Source organism: Gambusia affinis, linkage group LG03 (genome assembly GCF_019740435.1).
Source record: "Gambusia affinis linkage group LG03, SWU_Gaff_1.0, whole genome shotgun sequence".
Taxonomy (NCBI): Eukaryota; Metazoa; Chordata; class Actinopteri; order Cyprinodontiformes; family Poeciliidae; genus Gambusia; species Gambusia affinis.
The window spans coordinates 14,941,499-14,957,166 of NC_057870.1; the positions used below are offsets into that span (position 1 = coordinate 14,941,499).

Sequence of the window (15,668 nt, forward strand, 5' to 3'; positions counted from 1 at the left end):
AATAGCAGAAAAATCCAAAACTAAAATCTAAAGGATGCTCTAGTAGCTTATTTAAAACAGTTTGCCAAACAGATCGCAACTTACCAACTGAACTGCAGCAATTCCTTAACAAGCGTGAGTGGGGCTCCTTTAGTCTCCACAACATGTCAGTCCTGACCTTTCAGAACCAGAAATATTTCTAAACACCCTACTACTTTCTTTTGCAAGTAGTAGGTTTGTTTCAGCCCACTGGTAATCAGTGTGCAGCAACAAGTTGGTGAGGGGTAATGTAGGCTTATCGTATGCTGCATAGTGCCAGTCAGGCACTTTATGAGGCTTCAATAATCCCAACCTACAAGAACTTTTTTAAAACCTTAAATAAGCAAACCCATTTGTTTACATACATTTTTTCTTTTTTCTTAATAAATCCAGAAGATAAAAAATTGTTCAAATCTCATATGAAATTTTACTGAAGACATTGTTACCAACACGTCCATGTGGACCAGTTGGTTTATAAAATATAACAGATTCTGCTCCTTGATCCAGCCAAAGTAACTCAGACCGACATCTGCTGAGAGATGTTTATTTGGGGACCAGATCCACATTTTCCTTGCAGCAGACTACAAACATAGGGTTCTTGTTCATGTCTTAATTGTGCGTCTTACCAGAGTTTGCCATCCATTTTCTGATAGTTATTAAGCGTAAGCATGAAACTTCACAATGACATTATGGCAGATATTTTTGCTGTGACTGGTCTTTAGAAAACAGAACCTGCAGACACTATTATCTAAGAGGAAGGACAAGAGGAAGAAGGAATAAAAGTGAGACTATTGGGAGATATATGCATTTAAATCTGAAAAATACTGAAAACAAAAGCCGTAATTTTCCAGACTGCACAGAACCCTGCAAGTACATTCTGGAAAATTACTTAAACCTATCAGTTGTCAAAGCTGGTACAAAACATTCCTTCTGCTGCGTGAGTTGATGTACAGTAGATACAAAGCACTGAAAGGTAATCAGCTCCTTTTCACATCTGACAAACTCACTGCGTCACAGTCTGCTAAAATTTGGCAGAAAAAAGGACAGAGATGTAAATGAAGAACATTTCCATTGAACAATGGGTTTTGTTCAATGGGTCTTACAAAACCCATTGAACATAAAGCTTCAGGATGACCAAGAGCTCCTTCACAAAACATCTGAAAGTCACCGAAATCCTACAGCAAGACATCGACTTTAGCTCTATTATGTGACATGTCTATGGGATTTACAGGGTTTGTTTGCTCAGGTAATAAAACACATCAGGTGTTCATCATCTTCAGGTCTCCATTGCATCTGCAGTTGTGTCATTCTCTTTGAACTTGTCTTTTTTTGGGTAATGGTCACTAGACTCATCTAGCAGTGAAAGGTCAAGTTCAGGTAAGGGGACCCTCCAGTACTGAAAAGAGTTATAAGTGTCATCTTCATCAGCAGTCTGAAAGAAAAAGAAAAGGCAAGTGAGCATCTAGAAAAACCTTGATAGTACTAAAAGCAAAGACGCAAGAAAACTTGAACAGATGAATCTTGAAAATTATCAAAGTTTATTTCTCTTGCTAATTTAATTCAAAAGTGAAACTTGCACAGATTCATCACAAAAAGCGACAAATTTCGAATGTTTATTCAGGTAAATTTGCTGATAGGGTTGCAGTAAAAATTAATGATGTAATGTCATTTATTAGGAAATTACCACAGTGCAAAAGACCATCAGTAATAGCGTACATTACATGCACTTAGTACTTGTTTTGGGCCTCCTTTTGAATGTCAGGGGTCCCCAAAGTCGGTCCTCGAGGGCCGGCATCCTGCACGTTTTAGTTCTCCCCCTGGTAGTACCAACAACCTTTTCAGCAAGTCAATGTTCTTCTTAGGCCTTCTAACTAGCCATCATTTGATCCAGGTGCGTTAAGGCAAGGAGAGAACTAAAACATGCAGGATGCCAGCCCTCAAGTACTGACTTTGGGCACCCCTGATTTACTGCATCAATTCAGACTGGAATGGATGCAATCAGGCGGTGTCAATTTTCTATTAATACACATAAATACAGCACTAGTATGTAAACAGACATACTCTTTGCTAACAGATTTTAGCAATGAGCATTACTGTCTGCTAGAAAACTGTTGTCAGTTTTCCCCATTATTGTGTAAACCACAAAATACCATTTCTGTATTAAAAAGAAACATATATTGGTCTTTTACTCCAATTGTATTTCATTTATATTAAGAAACGGAGTTTTGAGTTTTATCCAAATCAAGAGAAAACACTTTAAATGTATCTGAATGTAATGAATTTTGTGCGATATCCGAGTTTTGCTTTTCAACAAGATTATTTTATATTGTTATGCTAATTCACAAAGATGCAGCCGTCATGAAAATATAACATCACATTCAAATTCAGGTCATGCTGGATGAGCAGTATTAAAATGTGAGCAAATGACGACATCTAGTGGCAGTTTATTCTCATCACATAATCAATTGCTTTCAGGAGAGTAACGTCTATCGGCTAAATATTGTCAAACCATGTCAAACCTACTTTATGTGTTGCATTCACGGTGTCTGAACCGACGCTCTCCTCTCGCGGTCGCTTATTTCTTGAAAGTGCGCAGGACCTGCGGCCGTCCGGGAAACTTCTAGAAGATGGAGTCTTCAAAACATCCTTTGCATGCTTTCCAGAGTCCGAGGGTGAAATCGCTGGACAAGAATATCCTTCATCGTTGTCGAAATAAAGGGGCCTTTTTCTGCAGCGACTCCCCAGTAAGGTCAGTAGAGCTGGGGAACTCACACCTCCCACTGAAGCCATGCCCTCCAGCTGCATGTCAACACTGTAAATGGGAGGGAAGTACCTTCTCTTACTGGGAGAGCCGAGTAGCACAGTTTCTTCAGCGCGTCTCTTAGCCATCAAAAGTCTGTGAGAGAATCAGCGATAACAAGTAGCAAAAGTAAAATCTCCTTTCTTTTAAAAGCTTCACACAAATACGTGCAGTACAAGTGCAGAAAAAAAGAAGACCGGTAGTGACATACAACAGCCGCTGTCAAAAGGACCAATCATGGCAGAGCTCCGCAAGTTAAAGCCCGCCCACCGCCTTTCCTCTTCCTTTGGTGACTACAAAACTGCTCCGCGTGCCATTAACGAAGTTGAAATAAAGGCAAAAATAATTAGAAAATCTTGCTTCATATTTAGTTTTTTTTTTCCTCTAAACTTTTGGCTTTATTTCAAAGAAAATAATGATGACAGCTACACAGCTTAAACATTGAACGGTGACCGATGTAAATACAGCTGATTTAAGTAAAAATAAATAAATTACAAAATGTGTAATTCAGTTGCAGAGGCACACGTGAATACTTACAAACTGTGGCAAGGGAAGGCAGTGAAGTAAAATAAGTTAAGAGTGAGACCCAATGGCCAAACAAAGTGAACACCTTCTGGATCGGAGTTCACAACAAACCAATAAAAACAAACATACTATTTGCGTCTGATAAATCTTATAACTTCATGATCAAAAATGCAGCGATGACCAATTTTTTTAAAGCTGATATTGCAGTCCCACGAAGTTTGATACCACTGGCCAGTTACCAGTATCAAGGTTTTAAAAAGCTGGTTTCAAAAACTGCTAAATTTGTCCGTCATTTTACCGTTTATCTCTCTCTCCCTCCCACTGCAGGTCAGCTGGCTGAAAGGAGGCCACTAGACTTCTCCAACTACCGTATTATAAGACACACACATTTGGCTATTTAAAACAAATCAGACAGTGAGCTGCATTTTTGTTTTGAGGTTTTGGGTCATTACTATTATTGTAAAAACAAGGTTTCTTTCACCCAAGCTATCATTCTATTAAGGTCTCATGGTCCATGCCTGCTTAGCACAATCCAAATGTTCAGCTGTATTCAGATGTGCAACTTCACCAAAATACCTTAATGTTGAAAGCACCTTTAAAGAGAGGCAATTTAAAAAGGCGTATTTAGGGAGAAAATGAAAACATGTCCACATTGCTTTTGTCTTGGTGGTTGAGCTTCTGTAGGAATTTTATGTCACGTTTGCCTGTTGCTGCCCTCTCGCCTGGACGACTTAGCAGCTGGTGGAGAATTTTGTAGTAAATCTTCTTCTTCTTGACCGTTAAAATGCAGTGTAGGTTTCCGGGCAACAAAGAAGACGCAGTCGTAAACGTATCTCAGCATAGAGCACTCGTTCTCAGTGTAGGTAGTCTGCATTGACTCCTTCTCCACCTGTGACAGAAATAAAACTGCTTTTCTACCACAATGATTGTTTTCAAGGCAAAAGGAATGCACAAACATTTGTATAAAGCAAATTTACCTCAAAGATGAAGCCATATTTTATCATTGCTGTCCTGATGTCTTCATAGCTAAGTTCAATAGAGAGCTCGTTGGCTATATTTTCAAAGTGATAAAGCAGCGGACCTTGCAAACATAGGAACATGACAGTCTTACGTTAAAAAGATCTTAAAAGGTTTAACACAGAAACCAAAAACACAGAGATGTGATAGAACACTAGCATAGTTGGTCAACTGTTTCTGAACAACCTTATTGTTTTATAACCTCACACTTGATATGTTTCAAATTATAATCTTCTTAGTCGATCCTGGAAATCTCCCAAGCAAGTTTCTACAGGTTTATTGTCATGTACAGAATAAAGACAGTGGCTCAGAGATAATGAATTTCTTACCTGGCTGTTTGTTTTTTTTGTTTGTCTGGTTTTTTTTGCTATTCAGCAGCAATAAAAACTCAAACATAAATCCTGAGAAGACTAAAGTAATAGTGGTTACAAATACTAAGAATAAAATACTAAAAGGGAAGAAACTGAATTATAGTCATTCAAGTTAATGTAACGTTCTATGTAAAGAACATTATGTATGTGTATTATGCATCAATGTTTCAGATCAATTTTCCACAATGATCTGAAACACTGATAAGATCATGTGTAAGATAAACAGTTGCTCATTCAAGTTTTGTCAGAAATGTGCTTATTAAATATAAAATCTAGTGTTTCTGAATGTCTCTAGTGCAGCTAAGTTATATTTTAACAAGGAAGACTCACCGAGATTGATCCATACGCCTCCAGGCTTAAGAATCTTCCAGATTGTGTCCACATATTCCAAGACATTATTAGCGGTGTCAATAAAGAAGCAGGTTGACACACAGTCCCAGCACTCTGAGAGGAACACATGATGTCACAAGGTAATGTCCAGTACCACTTAGACACATATTTACTTATCTTTTACTAAAAAATAATTAAAAAAAAACACTTTTATCTGAGTTATCTGAACTACCAATCAACCAAATTGATTTTAACATTTGACAACAAATCCGACAGAGTCCACATCAGCTTTAGCATACCCAATTCACTGTAAACCTCCACAAAGTCCCCCGCTACCATGGAGAAGTCGGTGTTTAGCGGCAGACTCTGGGGGTTAACGTCGGGGAATCTGATTGGCCGTGTTTGGTCGGAAGACTTCTTGTTGTTGCTGAACTGGTGGATCCAGGGATACAGGGTCAGAGCGTTCTCCTCCTCACATCTGAGCAAAGACATTCAAACTCGTCAGTAAAACAAGGATATAGCAATAATCTGCGTTTCACTAAGTTAAATGATAAAACTTTTTTCAGAACTTTTAAAAGGTCCAAATTATTTAAATTTAAGATTTATCTGAGCGAGAGAAAAAAAGGAGTTACGATAATGTCACTTACTTAACTTTATTTAAATGAACTTAAGTGGATGTATTTGATGTGTTACCTGTTGAGAACAAAGTTTGAGGAGAAAAGCATAAAGAAGCTCCATTCGTTGCCCTGGCATGAGTATCCCAGCCGAGCAATCTCCCAGGCAAGTCGACCAAGCCCAGCACCAGGAATCAGCACGCTCACCTTAGACACATCACTGATATAATAAAATGCACACATCACATAGAAAACACTGACATGTTTGTTCAAAATATGGTCTGTTGAAACCATCTTACAGTAGAGTTCATTTGCTGAAATCACATGCATGTAGATGTGAAAGTGAGCAGATAAAATTCCTACTATTGGTCACTAGGGAAGAGCCTCTGGATTTCTTGAATGATTGGTTTGTAGCAAGAGTCCCTCTCAGCCTGGCCTGCTTCACTCCAGTCTCTGACAAACTGCTTTATGGTGGACTTCAGTTTGTCCATGTCAAATGTAGTGGATGGCCGTGCCTTCCTCGGATCCTCCTGACAAAATACAGGCGAAAGAACAGAAGCAAATTTTAAGAGAAGAGCATATACGAGGAGTTTGATAGGGACAATAAGCTGAGTTTGTGCAAACTCAGAGTTAACATTTTCCAACACTCAACCCTCTCGAGTGAAGCTGACGCATTTTTCTTTGTTTTTAACTCTGTCCTAAAAAAAATTCCATCCAGTATTTTAGAAAAACCCCACTTCAAATGCAAGTGAAAAATGCTGCAACCACAGGAAATATAAACAAAAGGACAAATGCTGCAAATAGCAAAAACAATAAATGTAAACACAGAAAATTTGCTCAATAAACCATAAGTGCTCCAGACCAGCAGAAGGAATTCACCACCAAATCCCATGTTACCAGACCCTCAATAAAGAGTCATGATTTAACAAGATGTCCAGAAGAAAACTGGAGGAAGAAAGGAGTCTTTTTGAAACATACCATTTTACTATTATAGAACAGCAGCACAATATCACTTACTCCAGATGCACCTTGGTAGTCTGGAGCACTTCTGTTTTTTCGATGGAGTTTGCAGCATTTCATAATTGCTGCTGTTTTTTACAGTAAAAACATAATTTTTACTGTTTTGGTCAAGTAATCAAAGATAAAATTGTTATCATTAATTAATTAAAACATTAACAATGTAAATAAACAATGTAAAAGTTATCTAGAATATAAACTTATGTTACCTTTCATTCACTTCCAAAACCTAATAACAAAACAAGTCGCAATCTTTTGTTGACACACACACACACACACACACAAACCTACAAGTGTTGTACACTTGTTACAAAATGAAACAAGTGTAAGCTACAAAAAAATGTATGTATAATAAAATCTTTTGGCTGTTTATGGAGCGGTCATCAGTGTATCTGATCTATGCTTTTCTCTAAATTCGCCCACCCAACTTTTTAATGGGGGGCAAGGTGTCACTCCGAGTTCCGCTGAAACATTGCAAACCCTAAATTTGGGACCTACCCTCTCCCCATACTCCACGTTTTCAAACATGTGAAGGCTATTGTGAACGACGGCGTCCAGAATCTCTTGGTTGTGTTCGGCGCACTGCCTGATCCGGGCCAGGTTGGATAAAACACCTGGCAGCACCCTTTGGTGCCTTTGTGACAGGCTCCGAAACTGACGCTCAGCCCGCTTGACCTGCTCATGGACGTGGAACCTGGTGCGAGGAAACCAAAAACACGGCAAAATGATCATAAACTAAACTGAAGCAATATGTTATAGAAAGGTTGCTGTGTGGTTCCTCTGTCGTTTTCTTGTTAGCAAAACATCAACATTATGATGTATCAACACAAATGGCAGTTTCCTGTCTCGCTTTTTACATTGTGAAATATATCTATTGTACCTGTAAGACCTAAAAGCATCTATTATTCTCCAGAAATGTTGCCTTTCCAGCTTGGCCTCCTCCTCCGCGCTGTATTTTCTTCTTTCTTTTTGATAATGTGCTCCACTGTGCGGGTCCGCTGCCCGTTGTTCCGCCATGTTTGAAACAGTTCGGTGGCCATCCAATCACTGCTCCACTATTTTCTACTTCGTGTGATTCTGTAAATCAACGTCTACATCGCATACTGCTGTCACCTACAGTCAGAAACCGGAACTGCAGCTGTGAACTGAATTTAAAACGCTTTGCAACGACATTCATTCAACATTTTGTCATGTTCCAACCAAAAACTTCAACGTATTACAACGGGAACTATGGGACACACCAACACACGACACAATATAACTATATCGTTAAAGAATGATGCGCAGTTTTCTTCTTTTCGAGTATATAGAGACATATATCATAATAAAATCCCAAGCAACCAAATTAGACAACCATAAGACACCTCACTGGTAAAATAAGTTCACTGGAATATAAATTGGCAAATTGTTGTCAAGTAGTTTCTGGGTTACATCATAAAACTATCCCAATATCTCAAAGAGCGCTGTTTATTCCATCACATTAAAATGGAAAGAATATCAAACAAGTTAGAATTTACCAATAAATGGCTTTCCACATAAAGTGACAGTAATGAGAAGATCAGCAATATTTTTCCTATAGATTACATCCTTTTATTTTTTATGAACACGACCTCACTATGTAAACTTTTAAAGAAAGTCAACTGATAAAATCTTAGGGAGTACACACATTTTAAAGATTTAGGAACGCAATGGCAAGGAGTCTTGCATGGGGAATTGAAACTTGACTGGCTGTTAGGTCCTTCAAAATACTCTATAACTACTTTTGCCATTTACGAGCATTGTTTGAAAAATGTTTTGCTGTGCAAATCCAGGTAAATATGCACTTTTGTGGCTGTTTTATTGAAAGCAGTAAATTAACAAGATTTCCTGGTGATTGTTATTTAAAATCTCAGAATTCTATCAGATATTGTTTAACTTTGTCCTGTATTGCTTTTTTATTTATTAAGTAACTTCGAATACAAATGAGAGTCTGGTTACATATAACTTGTGAATGCAATGAGAACAAGACACCATAGAAAGTATTTTCTTTGTATTCAGTACTGACAAAACTGTTCTTAAACAAAAGGTCTTCTCTCAGATGTTTGGGTTGACAATCTTGCCCATAAAAAGCATGTTTTCTGCAGTTCGATCAGTGATGATCACCATGAAAGGACGGTTGAACTTCAGCTCTGGGACGTAGTGGAAAGACAGAGGTATAAGGCCTATACCGGTCGCTGCTGCAGCTGTGGCTCCGCCCTCGTCTACATCCAGCGTGGCTTGGTGTACAACCTTTACAGCACAATCAAAGCAGAGTGGGTCAAATGTCAACAGTATAGGCAAGGACATGTTTTCATATGCACCACTCCCTTACCTCAGACACAGCTAGTTTCTGTCCCTCTGCAATGCCGCCGAGGTCTGCACGATCCCCAAACATGTCTGCCATTCCCATTTCAGTCAGCACATCATTCAGCTTATAGGAGGTCTTGATGGAGAACTTGGGAACGTAGATGTTGTACGTCCTGAAAGAAGTACAGTTTTAAAGGACTCATCTGCCAAGAGTTGACAGAAATTGAAGTGAAACCTGATGTAGCATCTCTTTACTCTCTCTTTATCCACTTCAACCATTTGGTGACACGTGCAGGGCTGATACTGTTCTCCAGTTTTGTCATATTTTCCGGTAACAGCAGCAGCATGGAGTAGGAGTTGTTGAAAGGCAGGTGGAGAACCGATGTGTTGATAGCTTTGTCATGATAAGTATTAACATCTTTTTCCATTTCCATCATCTGAACTTGAACCTGGAAAATAAAAGATTGAGAGCTTCTTAGTTGTAAATTGAATTCAATATGATTCCGATCTGCTCTCCATGATTGATTCTATGACTTTGAACCTCAGTGTTTTCTTCCACTCTGAACACATCCTGCCTGGTATTTCGAGGATCAAAGGGAGTTTCCCATTTTCCTGTTTGAGCAGAAAGCAGATATATTACAACCCCACCAACTAAAATCCTCCACAATGAAGGAGAAAGAAGGGAACCTTTACCCTTGTAGTAGATGTAGCTGAGAAGATACATGATTGTGTCTGGATCCAGGCTTTCAACCAGCTTGTTTATCTTTCCATTAGTCTTATTCGAGACATACTGATTGATGGCATCAGCGCTCTCTGTAGTTTTGGTGAAGTCAACACTGAAACCCTCAGCTGAAAAGGACTGCTTCAGGGCATCTAGGAACTCAGGCTTTAGCTTGAGGATGCTGCCCACAAACACAGCAGTGCCTTGGCTAATGTCCTCAGAGGTGTTTGCAAAGAACGTACGAAAGGCCTGGTCTACATCTGTCTGAGCCAGCTGGGAGCTGCTGAAGCCCAGACCACGAAACAGCTGCTGATGGGTCTCACCTCGTGCCCCCACAGACAAAGCAGCTAAGGCAGTAGAGACACTAAGCGGGGAGAAGAAGATGTTTTTGCCTTGGGAGGCTGCATGCCCTGCTACCTTCCTGTAGAGACGGAAGGCAAACTCTTTGTTTGCTGAGGTCACCAGTGAGATTTTGTTGTTGCCATCGTCTGCAGTGGTGTCTTGGGCTTTCTCACCATGCCCTATGTGATGATGGCTTCTTCCTATGCAAACCAATGCTGATAAGATCCAAAGGACAACGGGTGCAGACAACATGGTGAACTGAAACAAAGGGTCAAAAGTGATGTTTATTTTTGGGTTACACAATATTTGCTATTGCACATAAGCAAAGTGAAGTCTCTACGCCTATTCATTTAGTTCTACTGGTTGGAGTTTCATGATTTATGAAACTTACCTGCAATATTCCATACAGATGGTTTCCTGGACTAAAGTGATTTTTATGTTTTGTATGTCAGATCTGGTTAAATGGCAATATTTTAATATGTTAACTCTAACACATTCAAGACACTGACAAATACTACACAAATGTAGCCGTTTCCTACAATTTCTTTGCAAATTTGGATTTTAAAAGGAATAGCACATTACCAAAAACAGCCTCTAATGTTCTGGACAAACATACCTTTTAAGATGAGCTTTTCTGTAAAAAACTGAAGTACTTACCCTTTCCTGGCTGTTCAGTTTGTCCAACCTACTAAAGGCTGGGTGAAGACAGAGCCTGTTTATATCAATGATTGGATGAACTTTGATATTGTTTATTCTGTCCAGACTTATTTGTTCTACATGAACTGTAGCAGTGAGTCAGTCACTGACCAATCATGGCCTCAGGTTTACAAAGCCGAAAAACAATAATAAAAAAACCCCCCAAAAAACTAAAAACTGCAGCTGTCAACTGGAAAACTGAGTATATTTGTAGTTACTGTCATTCCTTGCACTTTGAATAGAACAGGTTCATTGCTTTACAAGAAAATATGCACCAAGCTTAAGACCCCAGTTATTAGCAGGCTGATTATTGTTTAATAAATTTGCAACTCAAAGTTTTAACCAGGAGGCCACCGAGATTTTTAATTTAAAGTGTTCAGACACCCAAAATGTTTGGGTTTACAATCTTGCCCATAAAAAGGATGTTTTCTGCTGCATGCTCAGTAATTATCACTGTAAAACAGGGGTGGGCACTCCTGGTCCTAAAGGGCCGGTGTCCTGCAACTCTTAGACGTCTCCCTGGTCCAACACACCAGAATCCAACAGCTGAATCACCTCCCAAGTGCAGTCAGGTTCTCCGGAGTCATTCTATGACCTCATTATTTGACTCAGGTGTGTTGAAGTAAAAATGCATCTAAAAGTTGCAGGAGACCGGCCCTCCAGGACCAGGAGTGCCCACCCCTGCTATAAAAGGACGACTGAATTTCTGCTCCGGGGCTGAGAAAGCACTGCTAATAGAGATGCCAACACCAGTAACAGCTGCAACAGTGGCTCCTGTCTTCAGGGGCGTTGCCAGGAATTTTGGGCCCCCTGACAAAAAATTTAATTGCCCCCCACCCTCAATGCAGCTGCTGTTACAATTTTTTGTGTCTGACCCATCAAAAGCATCACAATTTTAAAGGCTTGCAACTGCCATGCTTTCTTTGGTCCAATACTGATAACTTGCACATATGAACTTTCATATTTTGGTATTTTAGAACAGTCTGCTTTTATTTGTTGCAGTTAGATAGATAGTTAGATAGCCCCCTGGCTCTGATTGGTTGACTGGGAGCAGTTTATAATATTTTCAGGACCCTTTAAACTGCAAAATTTTAGATTTAAATCCAGTCTGAATATTTTGAAATGATGGATTTCCAAAACTAGTGTCAGTTTTATGCTTTGAAACCCAGACGCAAATCTTTTAGAGGAAAATAAAACCACCACTTCAAAGCAAGCAGTGGTCCAGATTGGTTTTACAAACTTGTAAATTGGTTTTGCAAACTTGTAAAACCAATTTGGACCACTGCTTGCTTTGAAGTTCATTTTACGTCTCCCTCTCCCTTCATTTGGAGCTCAAAGTGTTCCATACAGCCACAAGAGACACTAGAAAGATTACCTCTTTTTATTCATGATGTAAAAACAATCTTAGATGTTTGGATTTACAATCTTGCCCATAAAAATTATGTTTTCTGCAGAGACCTCAGTGACCATCACTATAAAAGGACGATTAAACTTCAATTCCGGGGTTACGAGAGAGAAAAAAGAGATGCCAACACCAGTAGCAGCTGCAGCAGTATCCCCAGTCTCATCAACATCCAGTGTTGCTTGATGTACAACCTAGTAGCACAAAAAAATAGTCAGAAACAGTTGACAGGGAAGAATGTTTTCTTCTGTTCTCATTGCTTACTTCAGACACAACCAGTTTCTGTTCATCTGCAATGCCACTGAGGTTTGCATGATCCCCAAACATGTCTGCCATTCCCATTTCAGTCAGCACATCATTCAGCTTGTAGGAGGTCTTTATGTAGAACATTGGAACAGAGATCTTGTACTTACTACGTTTAGAAAAAAAAGGGGGGTGGCAATTAACCACAGAGCTGAGTGCACAAGTAAATAGGTGTCACAATAAAGCTTCTTCCAACCTTTGTTTCATCCGCTGCAACCACCTGGTGATATGTGCAGGACTGATCTTGTTCTCCAGTGTCTCCATGGTATCAGGTAACAGCAGCAGCATGGAGTAAGAGTTGTTGAAGGGCAGATGGAGGACTGTTGTAGCAATGGCCTCGTCATAATAAGTCGCCACATCAGCTTCCATCCTCATCATCGGGACTGGAACCTGAAAGAGACGTTTAGTTGGTCAACTGGATGCTGAAGAAAAGTACATCTTTCAGCTGCTTTGTGTGCTAGACATTAGACCTCAATGGTTTCAGTCACTCTGAACAAATCTAGCGTAGTCAACTTTGGATCAAATGGGGTCGCCCAGATTCCTGTTTGAACAGACATGGTCACATGCAGGGTAAAAAACAAGAGTCAAAAATGAAGACCCTTAATCTGCTACAAGACATTTACCTTTGAAGTAGACGTTGCTCAGGAGATAAAGGACTGTGCTTGGATCCAGGTTTTCTAATCGAGTTATTTTTCCACTGGTCATTCCAGATACATACCGATTGATGGTATTGGCGCTCTCTACAGGGTTAGTGAAGTCAATCTTGAAGCCCTCAGTAAAATAACACTGCTTCAGGACATGCAGGAACTCAGACTTTGGTGTGAACAGGTTGTCGACAAACACAGCAGTGCCTTGGCTGATCTTGGATGCCATACTTCCAATGATTTTCAGAAACGAAGTGTTTACATCTGTCTGAGTTAGCTGGGAGCTGTTGAAGCCCAGAGTACAAAACAGCTGCTGATGAGTCGCTCCTCGAGCCCCCACAGACAGAGCAGCCAAGGCAGCAGAGACACTGATTGGGGAGAAGAAAATGTGTTGGCCTTTAGAGGAAGCATGAGCTACCAACTTCCTGTAGAGTTTGAAGGCAAACTCTTTGTTTGCCGAGGACACCGATAAGAGTTTGTCATCACTGATGTCTGCAGAGAGGTCTGTGGCTTGTTTAGCTTGCTCTGTGGGTTGATGGCCTCTTGCTGTACAGATCACTGTCAAGAAGGTCCAGAGAACCACAGTTGTAGACACCATGACGATCTGAAACAGAGGGTCAAAACTGCATTCATTTGAGTTTGCATGATATTTGCCAGCAAACATGAGGCCAAGTTTCCATTTTCTTTCTTCACCTGCGGGAGACTTCACTGTCCTCCACTTGTCTAATCATAGACATCCAATTTAAAGATGGTGGGTTATTCAAGTCACAACTGCATAGATTTTTCAAACCGGTCAAGTTAAGTGGGGGGGAAAAAAATAGCTCAGATTAACTTTCAAGCAGGTACTTTGCTAAATTGTTTTCACAGAAGACTCTCAGCACAGCTGTTCATTTTATGGACAGACAACAGCACACACACTGTTTAGGAGTAATGGAGTCTCTTGTATAATTTGCACCAATCAATAATCATTATGGGAAACTGAGCTTGTGAAGAAGTGACACAAAATCTAAGACACAGGTCATTTAATAAACTCACAGTTCAGAATTTTTCTTCATGAAATATACAGCCTGAAAGCTTTACACTTTTATCTTAGAAATGAAAAGAAAATTAAACAGCATTCATCTTTTTTAGCAACTTGTCATGAAAGAGGAAAGAGAAGCGATAGATACTCAAACAGCTTGAGACCAGGAACCAAATCCAAGACAACAGCTACAAGAACCTCTGCCTCTGTACATTATATACCTGCTCTACTAAGAGACACCCAGTGCCTTAAGAGATCAGTTCCAATCTGAATGTGTAAAACCAGTGTTAGTGGAGTAGATGACCAATCACAGCAAAACAGGAAGAGATTTTGCTGTGAAAAGAAAAGGTTAGCCTCACAAGTGCATCAACGTCTCAGGATGTATCTCACATCCCCTCCATGTGGCACCCACTTATTGTGGTTGAGGGATTGAGTCTCTGATCAGGAGTCGTGTTGTGAAGGGCTTCATGGCCCTGGTAGAGTCACCCATGACAAACTGGTCCGAGGTGCATGGACAGAGCAGCCTAAAGACTCCTTACAAGGTATATCCATGGTCACTTGGGGCCCCACTCCAGAACCAAGCCTGGCCTCTATAGGTCACTGTGATGGTGACCTATATCTCACACATAGGTGAGACATGGGTCCCTCTTCCCATGGGCTCACTAGTGGTAGATGAGAGGGTTTGCGTGCAATGTGGAGAAGGCAGTGTCTGAAAGCAGGGGCTTCTGAGCTGATCCTCAGCTACAAAAACATCATTTCTTATGGGGGAAGGAGACTGAACTGCCCTGTCAGGGTTAAACTGGAGTTGGAGTCCATTCATTTTCGTCTCTGTGCTCCACCAGGTCTGTTAACCAGTTTCAGGACCCGACCAGAACCCAAGTGTAAATTGCCTTGAGAAATGGGATTTGGTTATATATGTATATATAAAAGCAGGCTTCGACACTGAAAAAGGATCAAATGTTACAAGCCATACAAATGAAAGAGATACAGAGTTACATTCACCATCCAGCACTGTGGCCACAATTAGCTCACCTTATGGCAGTGTTTCCCAACCCTGGTACTCAAGGCACACTGCCCTGCATGATTTAGGTGATTCCTTGCTTCAGTCCAGCTGATTTCAATTGATGACTGATCAACAGGCATTTGTTGAACTGCAATCATTTGAATCAGGCACATTAAAGCAGGGAAACCTCTAAAACATGTAGCAAAATGTGCCTTGAGGACCAGGGTTGGGAAACACTGCCTTATGGATGAAATCAAGTGAGGCAAACATCGTAGTGAGAGTTGAGCTTTTCATTCTCTGCAATCTGTACCTTCCAAGGAGTGTCTAATCAGTTTCAGTCTGTTTATGTATGCCTGGCATCAGTCATACAAAAACATGTTTGTGTACTCTGTGGCGTGTCCGCAGATTAAAAAGGAGCTTAAAAGACAAAGGAAAAGATCTATAACACTGGGCTTGACACATGGCTCTGAATCCAGTTAAGTTTTAAAGAAGCCAATAAAAATCTTTAGTTTGTCTTTT

At 40.1% G+C, this 15,668-nt stretch overlaps 3 protein-coding genes across 4 annotated transcripts; all 3 read right to left on the minus strand.

The window, feature by feature from the left end:
- Positions 1 to 172: 172 nt before the first annotated feature.
- On the minus strand, positions 173 to 7,750 carry carnmt1 (carnosine N-methyltransferase 1). The gene is made up of 9 exons (XM_044112789.1): positions 7,573 to 7,750; positions 7,191 to 7,386; positions 6,039 to 6,205; positions 5,755 to 5,895; positions 5,361 to 5,539; positions 5,062 to 5,175; positions 4,321 to 4,424; positions 2,542 to 4,232; positions 173 to 1,450 (listed from the first exon to the last, which is right to left on the minus strand). Exons 1-8 carry the CDS (start codon positions 7,707 to 7,709, stop codon positions 4,038 to 4,040), a joined length of 1,233 nt encoding a protein of 410 aa, XP_043968724.1. The 5' UTR covers positions 7,710 to 7,750; the 3' UTR covers positions 173 to 1,450; positions 2,542 to 4,037.
- A 956-nt stretch (positions 7,751 to 8,706) lies between these two features.
- LOC122828838 (serpin A3-5-like) lies at positions 8,707 to 10,834 on the minus strand. Its single transcript, XM_044112790.1, has 6 exons — positions 10,738 to 10,834; positions 9,711 to 10,338; positions 9,559 to 9,629; positions 9,273 to 9,466; positions 9,043 to 9,190; positions 8,707 to 8,960 (listed from the first exon to the last, which is right to left on the minus strand). Exons 2-6 carry the CDS (start codon positions 10,330 to 10,332, stop codon positions 8,766 to 8,768), a joined length of 1,230 nt encoding a protein of 409 aa, XP_043968725.1. The 5' UTR covers positions 10,333 to 10,338; positions 10,738 to 10,834; the 3' UTR covers positions 8,707 to 8,765.
- A 1,308-nt stretch (positions 10,835 to 12,142) lies between these two features.
- On the minus strand, positions 12,143 to 15,259 carry LOC122828717 (serine protease inhibitor A3K-like). Of its 2 annotated transcripts, none has more exons than XM_044112530.1 (6): positions 15,179 to 15,259; positions 13,105 to 13,729; positions 12,952 to 13,022; positions 12,678 to 12,871; positions 12,443 to 12,590; positions 12,143 to 12,372 (listed from the first exon to the last, which is right to left on the minus strand). In XM_044112530.1, exons 2-6 carry the CDS (start codon positions 13,721 to 13,723, stop codon positions 12,181 to 12,183), a joined length of 1,224 nt encoding a protein of 407 aa, XP_043968465.1. In that variant the 5' UTR covers positions 13,724 to 13,729; positions 15,179 to 15,259; the 3' UTR covers positions 12,143 to 12,180. The 2 variants fall into 2 exon arrangements, with proteins under 2 accessions (XP_043968465.1, XP_043968466.1); XM_044112531.1 differs by lacking the exon at positions 15,179 to 15,259 and adding an exon at positions 13,819 to 13,839.
- Positions 15,260 to 15,668: the final 409 nt, after the last annotated feature.

Bases quoted from the DNA above. Each gene is read 5' to 3' on its own strand.
- LOC122828838 (XM_044112790.1), bottom strand. From the start codon at position 10,332: ATGTTGTCTGCACCCGTTGTCCTTTGGATCTTATCAGCATTGGTTTGC. The intron at 9,467-9,558 runs GTTCAAAGTCAT...TTTATTTTCCAG, and splicing joins GAGTGGAAGAAAACACTGAG to GTTCAAGTTCAGATGATGGA. The intron at 9,191-9,272 runs GTAAAGAGATGC...TACTTCTTTCAG, and splicing joins TTGAAGTGGATAAAGAGAGA to GACGTACAACATCTACGTTC.
- LOC122828717 (XM_044112530.1), bottom strand. From the start codon at position 13,723: ATGGTGTCTACAACTGTGGTTCTCTGGACCTTCTTGACAGTGATCTGT. The intron at 13,023-13,104 runs GTAAATGTCTTG...CTGTTCAAACAG, and splicing joins GAGCAACGTCTACTTCAAAG to GAATCTGGGCGACCCCATTT. The intron at 12,872-12,951 runs GTCTAATGTCTA...CGTCTCTTTCAG, and splicing joins GAGTGACTGAAACCATTGAG to GTTCCAGTCCCGATGATGAG.
- carnmt1 (XM_044112789.1), bottom strand. From the start codon at position 7,709: ATGGCGGAACAACGGGCAGCGGACCCGCACAGTGGAGCACATTATCAA. The intron at 7,387-7,572 runs GTACAATAGATA...TCCTCGCACCAG, and splicing joins GATGCTTTTAGGTCTTACAG to GTTCCACGTCCATGAGCAGG. The intron at 4,233-4,320 runs GTAAATTTGCTT...TTTCTGTCACAG, and splicing joins AATATGGCTTCATCTTTGAG to GTGGAGAAGGAGTCAATGCA.